Source organism: Tachyglossus aculeatus, chromosome X4, assembly GCF_015852505.1.
Source record: "Tachyglossus aculeatus isolate mTacAcu1 chromosome X4, mTacAcu1.pri, whole genome shotgun sequence".
NCBI lineage: Eukaryota > Metazoa > Chordata > Mammalia > Monotremata > Tachyglossidae > Tachyglossus > Tachyglossus aculeatus.
The window spans coordinates 57,424,898-57,450,471 of record NC_052098.1 but is presented as its reverse complement, the minus strand read 5'-3'; the positions used below and the strand labels follow the sequence as shown (position 1 = coordinate 57,450,471).

The 25,574-nt window shown below is 43.2% G+C and overlaps 1 protein-coding gene and 1 non-coding gene across 4 annotated transcripts in view; one reads left to right on the top strand and one right to left on the bottom strand.

Moving 5' to 3' along the window:
- The window catches only part of GNE (glucosamine (UDP-N-acetyl)-2-epimerase/N-acetylmannosamine kinase), a 48,995-nt gene that overhangs the window by 5,919 nt on the left and 17,502 nt on the right, over nt 1–25,574 (bottom strand). For all 3 annotated transcript variants that reach the window (XM_038769861.1, XM_038769862.1, XM_038769864.1), the window contains exons 2-10: nt 24,254–24,456; nt 18,878–19,329; nt 14,939–15,091; nt 14,333–14,545; nt 10,682–10,769; nt 9,020–9,230; nt 7,093–7,222; nt 5,391–5,612; nt 3,251–3,433 (exon numbers count right to left, since the gene is read on the bottom strand). In XM_038769861.1, the coding sequence (XP_038625789.1) occupies nt 3,251–3,433; nt 5,391–5,612; nt 7,093–7,222; nt 9,020–9,230; nt 10,682–10,769; nt 14,333–14,545; nt 14,939–15,091; nt 18,878–19,329; nt 24,254–24,456 (1,855 nt within the window). The remainder of the gene's footprint in view (nt 1–3,250; nt 3,434–5,390; nt 5,613–7,092; nt 7,223–9,019; nt 9,231–10,681; nt 10,770–14,332; nt 14,546–14,938; nt 15,092–18,877; nt 19,330–24,253; nt 24,457–25,574) is intronic.
- LOC119948453 lies at nt 17,686–17,823 on the top strand. The gene has a single exon (XR_005456848.1). It is a non-coding gene; the product is annotated as a small nucleolar RNA SNORA7 (small nucleolar RNA).

The following is a 25,574-nucleotide window of genomic DNA, read 5'->3' as shown; positions in this document are numbered from 1 at the left end:
CACAGAGGAAATGAAATGACTTGCCCAAGGTCACACAGCAGGTATGTGGTGGAGCCAGGATTAGAACCCAGGTCTCCTGATTTCCAGCCCCGTGCTCTTTCCACTAGGTCATGCTGGTCTGGAAGGGCAACAGGTAGGTGGCCCAGAGTAACGTGAACCCTATGCTGGCCTTGGTGAAGACAGGGCCTGGGATGGCCTAAAAGTGGGGGAGGGAAAGATTTTTCCTAAAAACATTTTGCAGATCTTCCCCTTCCTTTCCATCCAGAGCCACTACTCTTGTTCAAGTGCTCCTCATATCACGATGGGACCACTGTATAAACTTCCTCACTAGTCTCCTTGCCTCTGGCTTCTCCCCACTTCAGTCCACAGTACACATTGCTAACTGGGTCGTTTTCCCGAAACATTGCTCAGCTCCTGTCTCCCCGTTCCTCAAAACCCTCCAATGGCTGCCCATCTCCAACTGCATCAAGCAAAGACTCTACCATTTGCTTCAAGGCTCTCCATCAGCATGCTGTCACCTTATTTATCAGCTCTCCTCATTCCCCAATTCCCTACCTCGCACATTTTTCTCTTTCCCAAGCCCAGTTCCTGGCTGTACCCTGCTCTTTTTTTAAAAATGGTATTTGTTAAAGGTTTACTCTGTGTCGCACACTGTTCTAAGCACTGGGGGCAGGTCACTTAACTTCTCTGTGCCTCAGTTACCTCATCTGTAAAATGGGGATGAAGACTGTGAGCCCCACGTGGGACAACCTGATAACCTTGTATCAACCCCAGCACGTAGAACAGTGCTTTGCACACAGTAAGCGCTTAACAAATACCATAATTATTACAAGGTAGTTAGGTTGGACACAGTCCCTGTCCCACGGGGGACTCACAGTCTATAAGTATTGCCTTGCCCACCACCAGCCTCTTGCTCAAGTTATACTAATAACTGTGGTATTTGTTAAGTACTTACGATGTGCCAGGCACTGTACTAAGCACTGGAGTGGATACAAGCAAATCGGGTTGGACACAGACCCTGGGGTTTGGAACTCCCTTCCCTCCCACACCTGCCAGACCTCAACACTCAGCCCTCCCAACCATCAAAATTCTCCTAAAGTCCCCTCCATCTTATCAGCCCCCCTGATTCTTACCACCCAGTCAGCCCCCTTTTGCACTTTATCCCCACCCTCAGCACTTTGAAACAGATGTACATTCAACCCTTCTATGTTCGTCTCCCCAGTTAGAATGTCAAGTCCTTACGTGAAGGGAATGCCTCTTGTACTTCTGGTGCATTTCATTCATTAGGGGCTCAATAAATACACTCTCTACTACATTTTACATGCCAACTCCCTACCGACCCAGTTAGTTTGGTCTTATAGGTAGCTGCAGTATTGTTAGGTGAGGGATATCAAAGCTGGGTATATGAGTGGTGGGGATAAAACTGAATTCCTCATTCTCCCTCCTCAACACACTCTTCTTCCTGACTTCTCCATCACAGAAGTCACCACCACAAACCTTGTTGTGATCTTCAATCCTTCTTTGAACCTTCACATTCAGTCTGTCACCAAATCCTGTCAGTTCATTCTCCACAGTATTTCTCAGATCTGCCCCTTCCTTTCCACCCAAATGGCCAGCACGCCGCTTCAAGCTCTCGTCGTCTCCCAACTGGACTACTGCAATGACCTCCTTACGGGTCTCCCTGCCTTCAACCTCTCCCTGCTTACATCTACTGCACTCTGCCACTTAGATCATCTTCCTAATATGTCATTCATCACATGACTCTCCCCTCAAAAGTTTCCAATGGCTACCCACTTTCCTTGGAATCAAACAAAAACTCCAGGCCATGGGCTTCAAGGCTCCCCACCAGCTCTCTTCTTACATATCTGCTCTCCACCTGCTACTCCCCAGCTAGGGAAGACAGCATGCCCTAATGCAGAAATCTACTGACAGGAAAGAGTTAAGAGACCTGGGTTCCGGTCCCAGCAGTTTCACTAGCTTGTTGTGTGACCTTGGGCTAGTCTTTTCCTTTTTTGGGCCAGCTGAACTTGCCTCTCGGGTGTCACCCTGCCTACTCGATCCTCCATGGGTTTTGGGTGATGGCCAATGGCTAGTTTATGTCTATTTCATAAGTAATTAATCCAAAAGATAAAGGAGAGGTAATGTACATAACATGCATTTCAAATCATTGAAAAGCTTTATTTGATTATATTCTAGTCTCCCTAAAATTCAAATTAACTAAATTACCAAACTCCTTCACTTGCTATTGTACTAAGAATTAAACATGAAAAAGACCCAAACAGATTGTTGCAAGTGACCCTGCAGTGGAGGGGAGAAAGTACTAAACTGGAAATTAGATCCTTGCTCCTTTGGTTCATCAACACAAACTTGCTGTGAATAAATTTCAGACAAGTCACTAAAACACATCTTAATAGTTCTGTTTTGCCATAATAATAACAATCTCTGTTAAGTAAGTGCTTACTATGTGCCAAGCACTGTACTAAGCACCGGGGTAGATGCAAGATAATAAGGTCCCATATGGGGCTCAGAGTCTAAGTAGGAAGGAGAACAGGTATCGAATCCTCATTTTTCAGACGAGTGAACTGAGGCACGGTGAAATGACTTGGCCAAAGTCACATTGAGCTGGTAATCCTATTTATTGAGCGCTTACAGTCTGCAGAGCACTTGTTCTAAGCTCTTGGGAGAGTGCAATGTAGTGTGCACTATAACAGACATTCCCTGTCCACAGTGAGCTCAGAGTCTAGGTAAGTAGTGGGGCTGGGATTACAGCCCAGGTCCTCTGACCTCCCAGGCCACTGACCTCGCCTGCCACTAAGCCAGGCTGCTTCCCATTTGTGATGTTGCGGCCATCAACTTTCCCTCAGCGGGACTGGGGAAATACCTGGAAACCAGAGATTGCACCTTCCTATGTTTGCTCGAGTATAAGCTAAGCCCCTTGGAGGGGAGGATCCAGGGATCCAGGCCATTAGGGTAGCATGGATCAAACAGACATTGAGCTCCAAGGTTTGTCCCAATAAAATACAGAACATTACTTGCCATCAAATGTTTTAACTCTATTAAAATAGTTTTTCAAGTCCCAGAATACTAAACTATACTGAATGGGACCTTTTCAAATAGATTCTTTGGGAAGATGGTGCCAATATTACAAGCAATATTACTCTATTTTACTATTTGCTTCATAAGGTTTAGATCAGATGTCCTTGCCCAAGAAAACAACAGACTGCTTTCTCAACTACACAGGCTAACTTACCGTCATGTAGTTTTTTAGCTTCTCTTTGCAAGGCCATTCCAGAGGCGTACGCTTCGATACACCCATGATTCCCACATGAGCAATCTGGTCCATCCAATGACACCACCAAGTGCCCGAGTTCAGCAGCACAAAATGAACTGCCGTGGATCAGCTCATGCTGATGAATGATTCCACCACCAATTCCTACAAAAACGGGTGAATTAGCTCCATCCAAAACAGCTTGTCAAGGAACAACTGAGTTGCTAATTTCCAACTGATTAGTAAACATTAGTAAATTTCATATTGATGTTTAGGTTTATAAAAATTACAAGCTTGCTTCTAATTTGGACTGGACTTTGGCATATGATTTATGGACTAACAAGTCAAATATCGAGGAAACACCAGCAGGCACTTTATTAGAAATTCAGATCTGGAAAGGGGATATAAGCCGTAAATCAAAAGGCATTGGTTTTTGTCTTGTTTTTAAATGGTACTTGTTAAGTGCTTACTATGTGTCAAGCACTGTTCTTAAGCACTGGGGTACATACAAGGAAATCTGGTTGGTCACAGTCCCGGTCCCATATAGGGCTCACAGTCTAAATCACAGGGAGGAGGATTTAATCCCCATTTTCAAATGAGGTAACTGAGGCCCTGAGAAGTGAAGTGACTTGCCCATGGTCACATAGCAGACAAGTGGCAGAGCCAGGATTAGAACCTAGGTCCTCTGTCTCCCAGGCCTGTGCTCTTTCCACCAGGCCATGCTGATTTGAAGAAATGCAGGTGAATTTCCTCTAGATTATTCATTTCAAACACACAGAGGTGCATCATCCTGCAGATCTCAGTGCTCCTGGTTGCTGGGAGCTAATTTTAGGCCATCCCCCTTTGGATGCAGATTCTGCAGCTCCGAGGGAAGTTGCTGTCATTGCATTTTAAGCTCCCGACCTGGGGGTGGGTGATAATCACAATGCATGGATCCTCTCTCCTAGGTCTGTTAGGCTGAGGTGACCAACAACTGGGAAAGGGGGCTTCTTTAGGATCACCTTGCTTGGCAAAAAAAAAAAAAAAACCCAAAAAAACATTCTCAGAGGTAGCCATTTAAGGCAGGTTTGTTACTCTGAGAATGGAGGTTGCAAATGGAGTACATGACAAGGAAAAATCTTAGGCCAATTTTCTTTTGTAAAAAAAAAAAACCAAAAGCACTTCCAGGAAATACAGCACTTTCCTGTAATAAAAACAATCTTAATTTCTACAAGACACTGGCCAAAAACAAAAAAAAACCTTCCCTCTCTTGGTATTTAAATAATGATAAATGGCTTTAAAATAGCTCATATAATTCCTTCAGATTTTCCCCACAGAACAAAGTGAGCAGCTCCCATTCTCAAATCATTAAAGTATGTGAAACACTAAATTAGTTACCACAAATACAGACCCATAAATGCACTGGGGTGATGCTGAATGCACAGAATCAGTTTAGTGGCTCAGAATAAATCCTTTAAACCAACTTCTGTACTAGCATTTGAAGCCAGATGTTTTCAGAAAGTGTGGGGGAGTGGCAACTTTCCATTTGTATTAACAAATTGCTTACATTTCAGTTTTCTTGTGCTGTAAAGGTTCAGCTCATATGTAAGGTTTATTTATCTATTTATTTATATTAATGTCTGTCTCCCCCTCTAGACTGTGAGCTTATTGTGGGCAGGGAATGTGTCTGATATTATATTGTACTCTCCCAAGTGCTAAGCACGCAGTAAGCACTCAATATGATTATTATTAATATAGTTTTTAAATATTTTCTATGACATTATTTCAACACTGTCCTCTATCTTTGACCTTATCAAAATCTACAACTCACAAACATCTAAGTAGTCAATTCAAAGGGGCAAAATGAATATCCTGTAATGCTTCCCCACAATGCCCGTGACTCAAGAACAATTGAGAATACATGGTTCTGATAACAAGTTCATCTTGGCCACTGTCAAATCTGGCTTCCTGGCAGAGAATTACAGGGGTGTGCAAAAGTGATTCAGTGAAGTCAATTAATGAAGTTTCTCTTTTCTGCAGTCTTAAGAGCATAAAATCACCAAGTAGGAGCAATGATTTAACACAACTGTGCCATTACTGATTCAGAATTTCACCCCTTTCTTTGTTTCACTTGTTACAGTACCTGTGCCAGTAATCAGGGTCACAAAGTTTTCCAGTCCTTTTCCTTGACCAAATTTCCTCTCTGCCAAGGCAGCACAGTTACCATCATTGTCCACCCAGACAGGGAGATGCAAAGTATCTGAAATTGGGGTTCTCAGATCCACAGAGCTCCACTCCTGAATAAGCTTAGTAGAATGAAGCACAATTCCTTCACGAGGATTTACGCGTCCACCTGTGGAAATACCTGGCCACACATACATGGAAGACAGAACTTCAATATCCAAGGTCAGGAAACCTACTTTCTGGGAAATGGGAAAATACAAATGTATTCACTGGCAATTTATTGGCATGTACAACTATATACTGACAAAGCAATAGTTCGACAAGCAAAGATGTGGATTCGGCACCATAAACTGCACATCCAGCAATGGCCAGGAGAAGGTGGAGAGAGAGAAAACAGGGAGAGGGGCTTCAGGAAGAGGAGGGGGAAACCCTGAGTGTCTCACCAACCTCTCACTTCCCCAACCAGGTCTCTCACTGGCACCCATGTCTCTCCACCCCCACACTCCCACATATGGGCTTTCTCTGGCTGCCTCCTATGCCACAACAGTTTCCTCTCTACTCCTGTCACTCAAAGGAGCCCATTGGCTAGTGTGATAGAAAATGCTACCAAAATTGCATGGAGGAGTTAGTGGGTTGCAGTTTTGATGTTAGTGCAAAAACTCAAGCCCACCAGGGGATGAAGTGAGTCATTACTTGCAAAATAAATCATTTGGAAATGATTTTCATCAGCTTTGACAGCATAATTTTATGAAAAATGGAATGAGGCAGATAAGCAAGTTCTAAATTCAGCTCATTACACTTAGTTCTTCCAACACACATTGCATTTTGAAGAGAACGCTGTTAAGGAATTGGGAATTGGACACCACCAGCCCGGCTGGATAGAACCCAATGCAATACCTGAGGAAATGGCTGTGGGCATACACCCAGCATCTCTCAAACCGCGCCAACTGTTGATTCATTTTCCCTAGCGTTCAGTTGGCTGAGAGGAACCTCCGCATTCTGGAGAAACATTAAATGTGCAGCATGCAAAGACTTTGCTTAACATTTTTCACATATGCTGCTTTATTTTGTGGTCATTTTTAAAAGGCTCCAAGGAAACAAAGTTGATTCCCAAAATTTCAAAGTCACTCCAAAATTGGACTAGAGGACAAGACATTTCTGGCACATTTACTTTTATCAACCTCTCCCTGCCTGCCATCACAAACAAATTGAAGTCACTGGTCTCTAGACTGTAAGCTCATTGTGGGCAGGGAACTGATCTACCAACTCTGTTGCATTGTACTCTCCCAAGCGCTCAGTACAGTGCTCTGCACACAGGAAGTCTCAATAAGTACCACTGTTGGTCTTACTGTGGACATTGCTGGAATTCAGGAGCTAGTGAGGAGTGGCAGAACAACAAGAGAGAAAATATCTAATAGCTTTTCTATGCCACTGCAAAAGCCAGTAGTATAAATTGCTCGTTCTTATGAGAATCCAAGCTGATTTTTACTACCGAGAAAAAAAAATACTCCAAATGATATTTGAGTAAAATGTCCGTGGAAAACTCATTTGAAGAGCTATATAATAATGCATGAAAATATTTCCGAATTTCAGCATACCATTTTAAAACTCTCCCTGTAATGAAATACTTTAAATTCAAAGAAAAAAAGTCACACACTTACCTACTCCCAAAATTCTGCAGTTTAGCTTTACACCTTCTCCTGCAGCTTCCACACACATCTGAAGGATTAATTTTATTCTATCTTCAAATGTTTTAGGATTGAACTGCGTATACTTCTTAACTATTTCACCCTAAAAAGAGAAACACAGCCAGGTCTGTTGCATGGTTCACAACTGGAAATATAAAAGTACCTTTTAAAAAATACCAAAAGCCAAATACTGAATTTCGACTTACTGCCAGAATGGATAATACTACTACTCTATTAATAATAATAATAATAGTGGTATTTGTTAAGCACTTACTATGTGCCAAGAACTGTACTAAGCACTGGGATAGAAAGAAGACAACCAGGTGCCATATGGGGCTCACAGTCTAAGTAGGAGGAAGAAGAGGTATTGAATCCCCATTCTACAGATGAGGGAACTGAGGCCCAGAGAACTTAAGTCACTTGCCCAAGATCACACAGCAGACAAGTGGTGGAGCTCAGATTAGAACCCGTATCCTCTGACTCCTAGGCTCGTGATCTTTCCACCAGGTCCTGCTGCTTCCCTTGAAAATACTAAATCAGTTCTCCACACTGAAACATTTTGCATGCATATAAGATAAAATGCCCTTAAGCCACATTGGCTTATTCAAAATAGCAGATTACTCAAAACAATCAGTTTCCCCCAGTCAACAAAATGTCCTACCAATATAAAGAACAGCCTTCTTTGCCACTGCTCCGGCCAGCAGGGGTGGTGAGGGCAAGGGAGAGAAACTGTGTCTCCCGATTGATTCCAGATGGAATGTGGGCGATAGGCCCCCCCCGCCCCCCCCCCCCCTTCCTGTTCCACAGAGTTTAGCAAATTAGCTGCCTAGCTGGGCTCTCCTTTTTCTAAAATGTGACGACAAGAGGGCGTTGTAGCAAGCCTCTGAGCTGGAGGCCAGCTTTCCTCACAGCATTCCCAGCTGGAGAGTCTCACTGGGATTCCCAGGCCCACCACCACAATGTAAAATGGCTTGGCGGTGGGTGCTGAGTGACTGGAAGGCTGCATCAGCTGTGCCTTGCTCATGTCCTTCCTTCTACCTGGAACCCCTATCCCCCCTTCAAATCCACCAACCACAGCTCTCCCCATCTCCAAAACCCTTCTGAAATGCCTCCTCCTCCTCCCACCTCCCTCATAACAAAAACACCACTCTCTTCATCTTCAAAGCCCTACTAACATCACACTTCCTACAAGAGGCCTTCCCTAAGCCCTCATTTCCGCTACTCGCCCTTCCTTCTGTCGCCCACACACTTGGGTCTGTACCCCCTAAGACTTCATATTCACCCCCACCATCAGCCCCAGGGTACTTACGTACATATCCTTACACTCTGCCATTTCCCCTAACTGAAATTTTCATGTCTGTCTCCCACTCTAGACTGTACGCTCCTTCAGGGCAGGGACCATGTCTATCAACTCAGAGAAGCAGTGTGGGTTACTGGAAAGAGTCAGGGCTTGGGAGTCAGAGGACATGGGTTCTAATCCTGGCTCTGCCACTTCTCTGCTATGTGACCTTGGGCAGGCCACTTAACTTCTCTGTGCCTCAGTTACCTCATCTATAAAATGAGGATTAAGACTGTGAGCCCCATGTGAGACAACCTGATTACCTTGTATCTACCCAAGTACTTAGAACAGTGCTTGGCACATAGTAAGTGCTTAACAAATACCATTATTATTATTATTATCTCTATGTAGGCTCCTTAGTGCTCTGCACACAGTAGGTGCTCAAATACAAGTGGCAAACCTGGTAGAACTCTAAAATAATCATTCTGCTCTTTTTTTATTAACAAAAATGAAAATAGTAGGTTCGAATTTAATGTAACAATACTTCCAGAGCCCGGAGGTAGGATTAGAAGAAAAGATTGGGTCACTTCCTTAAATGTACTTAGGAATATGTTCCATTACCTTGGAACTGACTATGGCAACCCGGAGGTTTGTTCCACCTAGATCAACAGCCAAGGCACTCTGAGTTTCCAAAATGTGGTCAATGTCTTGAGAGATGCTCTCCTTAACAGGGGGAAAGCAGAACTTCTTTTGCAGAGGCTCTTGGAGATCGATAGATTTAAGGAACTTCAGAATTCTTGGAACAGAATTCCCATCCCCATATATCTTTGAACTGTAACATTCAGAAGACAAAGACAAAATCAAGTGCAATAAAAATTGATTACTATATTTTTAAGTGTCATCATAATGCATTTCATGCCCTGAAAGTCATCCTAATGATACAAGGATAAACTCCTGCAGCAATCCTGCCACTAAATACCTGTAGATGCTCCGTGAGAATACCATATTAATGTCTGTTTCCCCCTCTAGACTGTAAGCTCGTTATGGACAGGGAGCGTGTCTGCTCATTTCTCTTGTATTGTAGTCAGTCATATTTATTAAGCTTGTGTGCAGAGTACTGTACTAAGCACTTGGGAGAGTACAATATAGCAGATGCATGCCCTGCCCATAACGAGCTTACAGTCTAGAGGGGGGGGACAGACATTAATATAAATAAAAATTACAGATCTGTACATTAGTGCTCTGAGGCTGGGAGGGGGGATGAATAAAGGAACATGTCAGGGCGATGCAGAAGGGAGCTGAAGGAAAAGAGGACTTAGGGAAGGCCTCTTGGAGGAGATGTGCCTTCAAAAAGGCTTTGAAGGGGTGGAGAGTAATTGTCTGTCCGATATGAGGAGGGAGAGCATTCCAGGCCAGAGGCATGATGTGAGCAAGAGGTCGGTGGTGAGATAGATGAGATCGAGGTACAGTGAGAAGGTTGGCATTATTGCAGGTTGGGCTGTAGAAGGAGAGTAGCAAGGTGACTGAGTGTTTTAAAGCCAATGGTGAGGAGTTTCTGTTTGGTGCAGAGGTGGATGGGCAACCACTGGAGGTTCTTGAAGAGTGGGGAAACATGGCCTGAACATTTTTGTAGAAAAATGACCCGGGCAGCAGAGTGAAGAATGAACTGGAATGGAAAGAGACTAGACGGGGAGGTCAGTGAGGAGGCTGGTACAGTAATCAAGGTGGGATAGGATAAGTGATTGGGATAACGTGGTTACAGTTTGGTTAAAGAGGAAAGGGCGGATTTTAGCGATTCTGTGAAGGTCGAACTGACAGGATTTAGTGATGGATTGGATTGAGGAGTCAAGGATAAACGCCAAGGTTACGGACTTGTGAGACAGGAAGGATGGTGGTGTTGTCTACAGTGATGGGAAAGTCATGGGGAAGGTTGGGTTTGGTATCTCCCAAGCACTTAGAACATTTTGTTCCACACATATGAAGCGCTCAATAAATACCACTGATTGATTGACAACTTCTTATCATATTTCTGTGTGGAATATGGCCCTTTAGTACAACAATATCTTGAGAAATAGTGAGTCCTATTCTTCCTGCCCCCCGAGGGCATAGAGGAAGAAATACTGTATCTTCTGTATCCAAGAGCCAAGTACCATGAGAGAATTGTGGAACAAGAACACTGAGGGCCATACCAGAACGACCATATGCCATGGTGCCCATTAATGGCAGCAAATGCAAGGCCCTTCAAAGAGAGACATTTGCCTCTATGGATCACCCCAAACTTACCATGGATATTGTTTGCCAAATTGAAGGTGAAGAGCTTGCAGTATTTTGTCTTGGGTATCAGCATCCCGAACATGAAGAACATTTTCACCTAAACAGAGAGCAAAATAATTATGGTTGTACTGGGCTCTTGAGGGTCAGTACTTTGATCAAAACTTTTTAATACTTTATTAAGAATTTACAAAAACAGTATCATATCTGCTGCTCCACATTTTTTTAAAGCATTCAGCAGGATGTCTGTAAATTTCCATACGCCTCACATATATGAACATGGGGAGATGGATAGGCTTTTGTTCTCCATGTCCACTGAGGACTGAACAAATAATGACAACTGCTGTATTTGTTAAGTGCTTTCTATGTGCCAAACACTGTACTAAGTGCTGGGGTAGATACAAAACAATAAGGTTGGACACAGTGCTGTCCCACATGGGGCTCACAGACTAAGGGGGAAGGAGAACAGGTATCTTATTCCCATTTTTATAGATGAGCAACCTGAGGCATAGAGAAGTTAAGTGACTCGTCCAAGGTCATACAGCAGGCAAGCGGCAGAGCTGGAATTGGAACCCAGGGCCCCTGATTCCCAGGCCTGGGCTCTTTCAAGTAGGCCATTCTGCTTCTGAACAAGGTCATGAGCAAGAGGAAATGGGTGAAGATTGTGGAGTGTTCATTCCTGAAGAGTTTTAAGATTAGAACGTCACCTGCCCTGAAGAAGTCAGTCAGTCCATCTTAAGTCTCATGATGAGATTTCCAGAAACAGGAAAAAAAAAGTCAACATACTGATAGTTTGTTTTAGTTGGTTTTAAAATCAAATAAAAGTTTTGCAGATTTTACCCAAATTTCTTCTTTATTGTTGCTGTTATTACTGTTAGGAGCACAACAGGAATATCAAGACAGAAATTTAATCTTTAAAAGGCTATAATATTTGACCGGTTGATTAGTTTTTCCCTAACTTTTTCTGCAAAAGATTCTCTGGACACGACCAAGTTTCATAGACTCTTCTTTTTCTTCTTATGCCTCCAACTCTTCCTTGTCCCAAAACGATTACTTTTCTTTATCCTCACATTCCTACGACCCCTCCTCTTCTCTCTACAAGTAACTCCTAATCCCTGCATAAACAATGATTACACCCAATTCTAACTGCATCTTCGGGATCTATAGACCCCTCAGAGAGCCACTGCTACGTTTCAATTTCTTTTACATAACGGAATTCTAATAAAAAGAAACCTACATGAGTATGGATACTTACTATATAAAGTGCTTTATTTATACTGCCCAACTGGAAAAGCCATACCATAAGCAAATTTTACAGCAGGGACCACACCCCCATGTGACGAATCTATTTTGCTGGGGTGACAACAATGGCCTTAACCTCATGTTCTTAAAACATTCCAAAATGAACTCCTCCTCTTCCCTCCCAAATCCTCTCTTAATTTTCCCATCACAGTTGACACCACCACCCACCCTGTCTCCCACATTCACAGCCTTGACATTATCCTTCACTCCTTCCTCACTTTCAAATTCCATACTGAGGCAGCCACACTTTATATATATATATATATATATATATATATATAAATATTATATATTTATATATATATATATATATATATATGTTGGGTCTTCATGGCCCAGGCACCAGGAACAACAATAAAGATGGGGGGACTGGCTTCATCCCACAAGCCCCAGATTTGAGTCTTCCCATTTGGGAAGATAATATATATATTTTAGAGAAGCAGTGTGGCTCAGTGGAAAGACCACAGGCTTTGGAGTCAGAGGTCATGGGTTCGAATACCGACTCCGCCACATGTCTGCTGTGTGATCTTGGGCAAGTCACTTAACTTCTCTGGGCCTCAGTTACCTCATCTGTAAAATGGGGATTAAGATTGTGAGCCCCCTGTGGGACAACCTGATCAGCCTGTATCCTCCCCAGTGCTTAGAACAGGGCTTTGCACATAGTAAGTGCTTAACAAATGCCAATTATATATTTTCTTTCTTTCTTCATCGCATCTCCAGAAACCATCCCTTCCTATCCATCCAAACTTCCACCATGCTGGTCCGAGCACTTGTCATAGTCTGACTATGCTACTACATCAGCCTTGCCCTTCTCCAGTCTACATTTCTTCGTGCTGCCCAAATCTTTTCTAAAACATTGTTTTGCGCACATCTCTGTAAGCTCCCTGAGGGTAGAGATCATGTCTACCAACTCTACTGTATTGTACTCTCCCAAGAACTAAGTACAATGCTCTATACAGTGAATGCTCAATAAATACCACTAATTCATTGATCTCTTCACCCCTCAAAATCCTCAAACGATTGCCTATTCCTGTCCATATCAAGCAGAAACTCCAGACCACCGGCTTCAAAGCACTCAATTAGTTTTCTCCCCCTACTTATCCTCCCTTGTCTCCCTCTACACCCCAAGTCATACACATCACTCTTCTCAAGGCATTTTCATCCCTCTCCCTGTCAACCTCTTAGCTCATACCCTCCCTTTCTGCCTGGAATCCCTCTCTTCACATCTGGCAGACCACCTCCAAAGCCCTTCTAAAGTCACCTCTCTTCCAGGAGGCCTTCTGTGATCGATCTCATCTCCTCCCTCTCTTCTCATCCCCCCATCCCCTGCCACTTCAGCACTTCCATGTCACCTAACCATTTGGATACTCTGTCCCTCCCCCACACCTCCCATAGCACAGATACATATCTTTAAACTCTGTTGCTTCCCCCTACCTCGAATGAATCTTAGTGGCTGGTTCCTTAACTAGATCATTAGCTCCTTGAGGGCAGGGATGTGTTTATTTGTGATGGGTTTAGGGGCTGCCACTTGTAAGGGGGTGATTATTTCAGCAGTGTGAGGTTATGCTTTCCAAGTAGGAGTAAATGGTACTTGTAGTAACCTCATGGAAAAAGCATGGGTCTGAGAGTCGGAGGACCTGGGCTCTAATTCCAACTCTGCCACTTCTCTGCTGTGTGACCTTGGGCATGTTACCTCACTTCTCTGGGCCTCAGTTTTCTCATCTGCAAAATGGGGATGCAATAGCTGTTCTCCCTCCCATTAAGACTGTGTCACGTGGGACAGGGACTGTGTCCAAGCTGGTGATCTTGTATCTACCCCGATGCTTAGTACGGTGCTTGGCACATAGTAAGCGCTTAACAAATACTATCATCGTCCTCTCCCAAAAACTTGGTACAGAGTAAGTGCTCAATAAATTCTGACTGTCTTCAATTTCCAACTCTGTCCTGAAGATAAAGCATGAGCCAGGATGGCACGATGATGCACAATGGCCAAAAGTGCAGGTGGAGGGGGTGGACAAGTTCTCCCCCTCACCACTCTGATGGAGCCTCTTGTAATCACATGATTATGAGTCTCTCTGAGCCAAAAGTCTAACCCTGAACTACACATAGTCCTTCTCAAATCCTTTGGAGAAAAGGAATCATAAATTTTAAACATTATTAATATGCTTAACCAAGATAAATAAGTCTAATTTTAAACATTACAAAAATCCCTAAATCCCACGTTATTACAGAGATACTGCATGCTATGGGCTGTAACACTGCATGTGTGACCAAAGTGTGCATATTTGCACAAAAACATCCAAAATGATCATACTTATATAACAACCATAAAAAATAATTTAGTAAAAGGATAAAGATTACCTGTTTCTCTTCCTATCTGACGTGTTCCCAGGTTGATTACGGGGGTACCGAAAGCTCCCACCTCCCGTACACCACAGCTGCTATTACCAATCATACATCCAGCATGAGCCACTAGTTGTATGAACTGGTCAAATGGAACATGTTTAACTGCTCGGAAATTGGGATGATGCTCAATGCCTTTCTTTCGCATTACTCGAACCATCTCCTTGCTCCCTGTGAAATCCAAACACCATATTAATAGAGACTTGAGGCCTGAATCCACTTTCTTTTTTTATAGCAGTTTTTATACAAAATCAACAGAGAGGGGAAAAAACGTTAAAAGAGCACAAAAAAATAAATACAAATTTTCCAAACTACAGTATGCACCACAAACCCTGGCGGAACAAGGGTTTGAGTTTCAGAACAAAGAATAAAATAAATAAGTGTGATTGCCAGAGACAACAGAGGAGAACAGAAACAAAAAAAGTTTAATCAGGAAAACGGGAAACAAAGCACAGGGTTTGAAAAACTGAGTGGGGAGGTTTTCCATTTTAAATTTAATTACCTGCATTAATATTTGGGAACAAAACCAGTGTCCTCTTGTTAAATGAGATAAGGGCATCCTACCTGCATCAATATTTGGGAACAGAACCAGTGTCCTCTTGTTAAATGAGATAAGGGCATCCAATGTCAATTCAAACATTTTTATGGAATGTTTAATGTCAGTAGTCACGGGATGCTGTAGTGCAACTATATAATCTTTTGCTTTTACATCGTCACCTGTTTCAAGACAATTCAAATCATGTGGTTTCATTAGTTAGGACGGAACAAAACTTGAGGAAAAAAAATCCCTAAACCATTGCTTTAAAAACGCTTCATCAAAAATGGGTTTCTGGCACCTGGGTTTGCTGTGATGCTATGGGAACTCCTAAAACAGGTGCAAAAATGACAAAAGAATTGATGACAATAAACACAACCCATCCTAAAATGTCACATGTGCATTTGGTACTGCACTCACTAGACACAGGAACAGATTTCTGGCAAAGGATTTCCTGTCATGACAATTGGGAAGCAGCATAGCCTAATGTCTTAAAACACAGGCCTGGGAGTTAGAGGACCTGGGTTCTAATCCCAGCTCCATCACCTGCCTGCTGAATGACCTCAGTCAAGTCAGTCAGCTTTTTTCTTTATGTTAGTTGTTAAGCACTACGTGTCAAACTGTTCTAAGCGCTATGGTAGATATAAGTTAATTAGGATGGACACAGCCCCTGCCCCCACACGGTTCACTGTCCAAGTAGAATGGGAAAAAAGAACTGAGGCACAGAGAAGTTAAGTGACTTGCCCAAGGTCACACCGCAAGCATTTGGCAGAGCCAGAATTAGAACCCAAGTCCTCTGTCTCCCAGGTCCATGCTGCCTCTGTGCCTCAGTTTCCCCAACTGCAAAAATGGGACCTCAATACCTCTTCTCCTTCCTACTTAGACTGTGAGCCCTAAGTGGAACAGGGACTGTATCCAGCCTGATTAACTTGTATCTACCCCAGCGCTTGGGACAGAGCTTCACACACTGTAAGCACTTAAATACCATTAAAGAAATCTGAAGAATGTTTTCAAATTTCAAAAAGATGTATGATTCATCTCCCTAGTCCTAAGTACAAGCATATGATGGATAACCAAGTAAACATGGTACGCTTCCATTTGTGGGACAATACTCCCTCCCTGTGTTCTTAATGTCAAAAAATATCAACCAGCCCAGGAAGCAACTTGGGCACCTCACAGCCCTGATCCCTGCCTACAACCCCCTACTTCCCCACACCCCAACTGAAGCGTGTTTATAGACAGAAGGGCTCTACCCCAGGTTTTAAACACCACCACCAACCCAGAATGAGACTGGAAAAGGAAACAGTAGCTTCAGGGAGTCGCATCCCAGATCCAACGACCCTCCAATCCTCTCCTCTGTCACTGCCACCTCTGCATGCCAGAGGGCACGGCCAGAGGCGACAGGAGAAGCGGTGCAGCCTCTGAAGCTCTTGGGGCACCATTTCCAATCTACTTCCGTGTTGGTGGTGTGGGGAGTCCCAGAGGTCGGTAGTTCAGAGAGCAGATAAGCCTGCTATTCTCCCTCTGCTCCTGACTGTGTCCTGACCACCCACAGCGGTGTCACAAACAAGTGGGCGCCGGAAGATGCCAGGGCCTTGGAAGCACTGAGCCCTGAAGATCAGGGGCTTCCAACACCTAGGGATCAGACTTTTGCCCAGGTTTCTCTATGATGAGCAGCACTCAAATGGAAATTTACTGAATTAACTGGGGAGTGAACCACTAAGTTCTCTAATTTAGGGAAGGGCTACATAAATGGGAAGCAACATGGCCTAGTAGAAAGAACACAGGCCTGGGAATCATCGGACTGGGGTTCATTCATTCATTCAATCGTATTTATGGAGCATTTATTGTGTGCAGAGCACTGTACTAGGCGCTTGGGAAGTACAATACAGCAATAGAGATAGACAATCCCTGCCCACAACGAGGTCACAGTCTAGAGGGACGAGCTCACAGACTAGAGGGGCTCACATTCTAATCCCGGCTCTGCCGCTTGTCTGCTGTGTGACCTTGGGCAAATCACAACTTCTCTGTGTCTCAGTTACCTCACTGTAAAATGGGGAGTAAAACCTCCTCCCTCCAATTTAGACCATGAGCCCCATATAGGACAGGGACTGTGTCCAGCCTGATTATCTTGTATCTACCCCAGCACTTTGAACAGAGCTTGACACATAGTAAGGGTTTAAAAAATACCGTAAAAAAGTAAATTTCCTTTTAAATATTCTTAAAATTTTTGGATAAACTACATTATCGGAAAAACTCCCATTGGGAAAGGTAATGCAAAGTGTTGACAACAATAGTCACAAGGGAGTAATAATAATGATAGCAACAACTACTGTGGTATTTGTAAAGTGCTTACTATAATGCTAAGCACCGGGTAGATACAATATAATCCAGTCAGGCACAGTCCCCTGTCCCACATGGGGCACATAGTCTAAGAGGGCGAGGGAACAGGTCTTTAATCCTCATTTTACAGATGAGGAAACTGAGGCAAAGCAAAGTTAAATGACTTGCCCAAGGTCAAACAGCAGGTAAGTGACAGAGCTAGGATTAGAACCCAGGCCCGATTCCCAGGCCTGTGCTCTTTCCAGTAGGCCACACTGCCTCTCTTTGACACTTAGGTTCACTAATGATTTAAGAAATTTACTTTTCCAATGGAAACAACAAACTGTGTCAACACAACTCCGTCAATTCCTACACAAAGTTCCATCAATTTCTATGACTCATTAACTCCAATATCATCCCATAGGGCCCTATAAGTCACTCTATAGAGTTCCATCCCTCCTCAGGATCGCACCTGGAGAGTTCCCAGTACTCTACCAGTCTTGCCTACAGGAAGGAGAGTCAAGCAGAGGCATACACATTCCATTCCTAGCCTGGGCAGTGGCTAGTCAGCGGAAGACAATCTGCTACAGTCAAAACTCACCTGTGCTGGGCAGCAGTGGCATGGAAAAGAATGTCAAGGGAGGAGACTCAAGTTTACTGCGCAGAAGGCAATGGTAAACCACCACGTCCACATTTTTACCAAGAATACTCTTCGGATACACTACCAGAATGATTGCAGATGGAGAGTGGGGCGTTTGGGGAGAGATGTGTCCATGGAGTTGCTATGGCTTGAAGACGACTCCACAGCATAAGACAATAGAGCTCCATAAATGTGGTGATATCTATTTATTCTTGGCTGGACTCTTCTCCAAACAAAAGGAGAGGCTGGCCAGGGAATGTATCTGTTTACTGTCAGATTGGACTCTCCCAAGCACTTAGTATAGTGCTCTGCACACAGTAAGCCGCAATAAATATGACTGAATGAATGAACTTTGGCCCTAGACTTCCCGATTATACCCAAGTCAGTCTTTTGATACTTCCCTCTTCGAAACTCGCTTTTTTATTGCCCAAAGCAATGTTCAGGCTTTTACTAAAAATGAAGGACAGAGAATAGAGATCAGGTCTATTCAGATCAGGCCCAAAAAACAAAACACACCCACTAATTTTTATGCCAAAATACAAAAGACTTCTCAAACCACTCTTCTAAGAGATTTGATATCAAAGGCCTGAGACCTGATATCATTAAGATTTGTTTCAAAAAGTGAAATATGGTAGGAGAGTAACCAACATGAAATTCTACAAAAATTTTGAAATTCAGCTTGATTGTTTTTGACAAATTAGATTTTCTTCTGCTGGACATTTTAACCTTTACTCAATTAGCAAGAGATTTCATCGCTAATGAAAACAAGGTTTCTCTAACTCTACAGTAAGAAGACAGCTAGCTCTTCAGTAGCATTTAACTGATAATAGCATAGTGGCTTGGGAATTCTATCTCTGGGACATATATTTGCTTCTCATTGGAAATAAAGGAAGAAATGGTTACTGGAAGAATCTGTCATCGCATCTCCCATAACCGATTCCGTTCACTTTCACCAGTTCATTTTCTTACAGAAATGTATCCCATGCAGATGTAAAATGATACATACCCAGCCACATATGAATAATGCCCATGTAGTCCTTATTTTTAGCAGAAAGAAGTTTATCATAGGAGGGACAGCCTGCTAGCAGGATGCGATCATGGTCCTCACACATAGAGATCAGGTGCTGTTCTGCACTTCGAGTGCAACACACATGATAATGCGCCAGCTTGGTTATAGCGTGTCTGATAGAGTCATCTATGGTCCCGCTTACTTCTCCACCTTCAATATGAAGAATTCGAATATTCATCAAGGCAGCAGATGTGGCCAGGGCCAGTGCATCAAACCTATCTCCATGCACAATCATTATGTCAGGTTTTAGACGATTGAGGACATCTGGCAGCTTTACTAATGCGAGGCCTACGGACTCCACCATGGCAGCCTCATCTTCACCCCTAACTATGGTGTGCAGTCTTGTATTTATGTCAAAATCATCTTGTTCAATCATACGGTAGGTGTTTCTGAATCAGAGAGAAATAAGGGGCTATTAGAATATAAAGCAGGGAATCCCACATTTACAATAACAACATTTGTGTGTTCTACAATTTTGGCTTTTATCTCTTTAGACACTTAAATTTCCTTTACAGTCAGTTCTCCGCTAATGTGGAGGCTGTGTTCCTAAAGAAAGCCTCATTAAGGAAGACTTGTGTTGCAGTGTCCACCCCGGATCCAACACCGCGCAGTAATGCACAACCGTTTCTTTCTACTCTGTGCCACACAGTATCTGGACACGTGTGTGTTCTTAGACATAAGTTGCAAAATTTCTCAATGACATTCTATCCAAAATGAACATACACATTCTAGCAGAACTGACTGTAATGTCAATGCAAGCATTCCCCAGGTTACAGCCACCCTATAATACATACAACTGGAAGATACAGCCATTATAGTTTGATACTTTACCCCAGGTAACAGCCACCCGGTGCTAGACACAACCTGGAGATACAGCATTTATGGTTTGACACCTCGACAATCCAATGCATCTTTGCAAGATGCCGGAACAGATAAAAAAAAGGGTCTCATCATCACCACCTAAAATGTGGGTATTAAGAAGCCTTGCACTGGTTTTTAAGAAAGTAAACAAACTTTTAAAAATGACTTAAGATGGCCATAATGGAGTTCCAAAGTGTGCAAAGACATTCAGAAGGCATTAGTCTGCTACATAAGACTCTATGAAGAAAAGCAGACAGTTATGTGGCACCCTAATTTGGACACATTCTTCACTAAGGTTGAAAAATCACTACCACACTCAGCAGGTCAAGTTTCTACTTTTGCAGCCTCCTCCAAAGAATCATAATCATACTCTATCTCTTCAGTCAACGTTGGCTTATGCTTTGAATTCCTTTACCAAAGATATACAATAATAATAATAATAATATAAGATATACTAAAAAGATAAACAATAGTAAAGTTTAATCATTTATAGCACATTAAGGAATTTTGTACTATTTTTCCAGAGGTTTTGGGACAGACCCAAAATTATTACAGACAAGTCTACAGGAAAATATACCCCATGATATAGCCATTCACAACATATCTACATTTTCAAAGAATACATTATGGCTGTATCAAGGGGTATGCTTGCAAATTAAATTCCCACAAACAACATCATGAAGTCAAAGAATGCCCCGCAATATACAGTTTTTAGGGAAGCAGTGTGGCCAAGTGGAAAGAGCTAAGGCTGAGTCAAAGGACCTACGTTCTAATCCTTGCTCTGCCACTTGCCTGCTTTGTGACCATGGACAACTCACTTAATTTCCCTGTGCCTCAGTTTCCTCATCTGTAAAATAGGGATGATAATAATTATGGTATTTGTTAAGCGCTTACTATGTGCGAAGCACTGTTCTAAGTGCTGGGGTAGATACAGGGTAATCAGGTTGTCCCACGTGGGGCTCACACTTTTAATCCCCATTTACAGATGGGGATTAACTGAGGTACAGAGAAGTTAAGTGACTTGCCCAAGGTCACACAGCAGACAAGTGGCGGAGGCGGAATTAGAACGCACGTTCTCTGACTCCCAAGCCCGGGCTCTTTCCTGTTCTCCTTCCTAGTTAGGTTGTGAGCCCCAAGCAGGACAAGGACTGTGTCCGATGTGACTATCTTGTATCTACCTCAGCACTTAGTACAGTGCTTGGCACATAGTAAGTCGTACATAATGGCCATTCATATATGCATGACCATAAGGCTGAGTATGATTTGTACATGTGTGAAAACAATACATGGCAAAGTGGCTTCCCCTGTTTCCAGAGATTCTAAAGAGGAGGGGGAGGGAAAGTCCCCTCACCCAGCCTGCAAGACTTCTAGACTGTGAGCCCACTGTTGGGTAGGGACTGTCTCTATATGTTGCCAACTTGTACTTCCCAAGTGCTTAGTACAGTGCTCTGCACACAGTAAGCGCTCAATAAATACGATTGATTGATTGGTTGGGGGGGTGGGGGCAGTCCACTCCAAGAGCCAAATGAGTTTGGGAGTATTGGCTGGGCACAGCTCTTTCAGGGGTCCAGTCACAAACTAACAACCCAAGAGAATACACGTAGCTTCCAAAGATGCGAAATTATATATAAAAAAACAGAATAATTTGGGGATGAGGAGACCCTGGTTCAATGACACCTACCAAACTGATGGGAGCAGTGGAGATGTCACTTTAAAATGACATTTACAAGGTGCATTGACCATCAGCTTGTTTCCATCTGGAGTAATCACTCTCACCAGCCTTTCCTTTCTCCCCACCCCAGCCCCCACCCCCACTTCCCACAAAGATTTTGATTAGCCTATAATAACTGCATACTTGTTCAGGTCAAGCTTAGACAACAACTTCTTGCTGTTGTTGCTGTTGTGCCGTTCCCTGAGGCAAACGGGGGTGTTGTAAGCCAGAGGTGCAGGGGCAGTTCTGGCCAGTGCTGAGCCCACTGTTGGGTAGGGACTGTCTCTATATGTTGCCAACTTGTACTTCCCAAGCGCTTAGTACAGTGCTCTGCACACAGTAAGCGCTCAATAAATACGATTGATTGATTGATCGCTAGCATACTGACATGTCTCCCACAGAAAAAAGGTCTTCTTGAATTGCTTCTACCACTGCCCACTCCTCCTGAAAGCACTCTTGCAAACTTGAACAAAGAGAGAGGGGCAGTTAGGGCATAATGAAGGGTAGGACCAAGAAATGGTGGCATGGTAAAAGCCGCATGGAACCCTAGGAGGTAGGACAGTCAGGAAAGCCTGGTACCTCTGCTACCTACTAAACCACCCTTGGGCATATAGAGCAGGGACTGCCAACGTCAGAACTGGGGAATATTATTATGAAAAGATTTCTTGGTAAAGTATTTCTTTGTTCGGTGTTTTGAGCTCGAGGAAGAGCTCTGTAACAATTAAATGAAATGCAAAAACAAGGCAAAAATGTTTTAAATCTCCAAAATCTTATCTTACTCCTTTATTCTCTATGCAAAACCCTAAAATCAAGTTTGATCTGAATGGATGGCAATAGGTATATTTATGTAAAAGTGAAGGTATAGGTCTAGGGCCTAAATCCAAGACACATGACAGAGAGCCTACAAAGAATGGGCACCCACAGAAATTTAAGACAACTGGGTGAAAAAAGAAAACTGTTTTGCTTCCCTCGCTTATCTACACACTTTCACCCTATGTTTATTTGCTGCCTTCCCTTATCGAGAAACCTCATCAGAGATTCCTGTCCTAAGGTCTTACAAAGAAGGTTGTTATCTGCCAGCCAAAGGCAGGGCCGATTGCAGGCAATTGGCTATCCTGACACAGGGCCAAAATAGCTGCCTCCTGTGTTCCGTGTGACCCCATCGTCTCTCACTGTCCCACAGTGAAATGGCTCCCATGGACTTCTTACCGTTGGGGCAATGCCATCTGTTTAATTTTTCAGGCTGGAAGGGTAACAACTGGCCTGCTTTGTCCTCAAATGTGTAAGCTCTTTGAGGGCAGGGATCATTTTTACTTACTCTATTGTATGCTCCTTAGTTCTCGGTACAGGTTCTGTACAGAGCAAGCACTCAATAAATAGTATTGATTGGCTGAATTTGGCAAGAATCAGAGGAAGGGCCAAGATGGTGGCTCCACCTCCTGCTCCCTGCCAAATGGGGCTTGGGTCTCCAGCTGGGAATGAGTTGGGGATGGAAGTCTGGGGCTGTGGCTGTCACAGAAAAGGGAGGGAGGCACAAAAACTGTCTTCAATTATGCGATGGATTGTTATAGGGGAAGAAACTTATTACCCCTCTAGATTACAAGCTTGCTGTGGGCAGCGAACACATCTACCAACTCTGCTATATTGTACTCCCTCAAGCACTCAGTACAGGGCTGTACAAACAGTAAGTGCTCTATAAATACCATTGATTGATTGTTCTCTCCAGAAGACCCAACCAGAACAAATAGGCTTAAAATTTAAGCAGGAGAGATTTCAGTTATACACAGGGAAGACTTTCTTGTTAGGGTGAAAAAATACCAAGGCAGGCTACCAAAGGAGACTGTGGAGTTTCCATCCCAGGAGATCTTAAAATGATTAGACAGCCATCTGTTCTGGGTGGTGTAATCAGTCTGGAGCAGGCAGCTGGGGCACCTGACCTCCTCTAAGAGTCCTTTCAGCTTTATTCAATCAATCAATCATATTTACTGAGCACTTACTGTGTGCAGAGCACTGTACTAAGCACTTGGGAAGTACAAGTTGGCAACATATAGAGACAGTCCCTACCCAACAGTGGGCTCACAGTCTAGAAGGGGGAGACAGAGAACAAAACCAAACATATTAACAAAATAAAATAAATAGAATAGATATGTACAAGTAAAATAAATAGAGTAATAAATATGTACAAACATATATAAATATATACAGGTGCTGTGGGGAAGGGAAGGAGGTAAGACGGTGGGGATGGAGAGGGGAACGAGGGGGAGAGGAAGGAAGGGGCTCAGTCTGGGAAGGCCTCCTGGAGGAGGTGAGCTCTCAGTAGGACCTTGAATGGAGGAAGAGAGCTAGCTTGGCGGATGGGCAGAGGGAGGGCATTCCAGGCCCGGGGGATGACGTGAGCCATTATTCCTGGCCTTTACACCATATTAATGCCCTATTTCCTTAAAAGTTTTCCCAGTCTCTGATCTACACTGCCTGCTGACTTGAGATTGTGAACAGGGCCAATTTCAAGTCTTTTGTATAATACTCAAAATAATTTTGGTAACACTACAAAACTTGGTTTCATTCTTTTAATAAAGCTTGTAAAATATTTTGTTATATGACTAAAATTCCTGGACACTTTGTAATGACACACACATGAGAATCTGTTCCATGATTAAATTAACCTTCTTAGCATATCATGAAAGTGATTTTTGCCTCGTTTCAAAGAAACAATACTTAAAAACCTCAAGTGTCTGACTTACCCATAGTCATCAATCAGGTGAGAGCCAAGTACCACGACATCAAGTTCAAAGAATTGTGGTTCTGCTTTAATGCCAAACATGATAGGTGCAAGTTTTGAGTAATCAGCTCGGTTACACGTAGCAACACAAACACGAAGCTTTCGGTTGTTTCCATTCTTCTCCATCACTTTTTTTTGTTTTGACAGAGTCTTGAAATAGAGTTCCTGAAATCGGAGAGCCCATATTTCAACATTTATACTTTGAACCACAAATTTCAGAAGCACAGGGATTTTATTGCCAATTTGTCCTCTACATTATTCAATTAGAAACAGAGTGCTTATTGACAAGCCTTGAAAATTCTGGGAAAACATTTAATACAAAGGATTGTTTTGTGGTCTCACAGGTCATCTTTTGTGATTTTATGACTTAAATTAACAGAATGCATCAAATAATGGAGCTGACTATAGAATAACCAGGGCAGAAAGCCTAAAAAGGAAAAAGAAAAGAAAGAAAAAATATGGGGGGGGGGGGGGGCTGTGTTAAGGGGAAAAGAGACACCATTGTGGTGGTTTGTAAGCATGTAGAATGGAGAGAGGAGTGCCGAGGGCCATGACAAAAAACCCCTTCAGCAACTCTTGCACTTGAGTAACCACCTGTGGCTGCCTGGCAGCTAGCAGCGCGGCTCAGTGGAAAAGAGCACGGGCTTTCGAGTCAGAGGTCATGGGTTCAAACCCCAGCTCCACCAATTGTCAGCTGTGTGACTTTGGGCAAGTCACTTGACTTCTCTGGGCCTCAGTTACCTCATCTGTAAAATGGGGATTAAGACTGTGAGCCCCACATGGGACACCTGATCACCTTGTAACCTCCCCAGCACTTAGAACAGTGCTTTGCACATAGTATAAGCGCTTAATAAATGCCATCATTACTATTATTATTATTATTAGCAGCAATTGCTGAGGAGTAGTGACACTTAATAGACACTGTGGAAGTACACATGCCCATTTGGACCCAAAAAGGGATCTTACCTACCTGACACTAGCATTTATTCCAGACTGTGAGCCCGCTGTTGGGTAGGGATTGTCTCTTTCTGTTGCCAAATTGTACTTTCCAAGCGCTTAGTCCAGTGCACTGCACACAGTGAGCGCTCAATAAAATACAACTGAATGAATTTCATCCCTCATCCTCCAACTTCCTGGTCTTCCCTGTCATTTGGTCCTAACCTCCCTTCAGTTCTCCTCCACCTCCTCTCTCTATTGCTTCCTCTCCTTCTCCCACCATATTCCATGACTCCTCAGCTCCAAAAAGCTAAATTGATATTTCTTCTTATACATTTCAGGTAAAA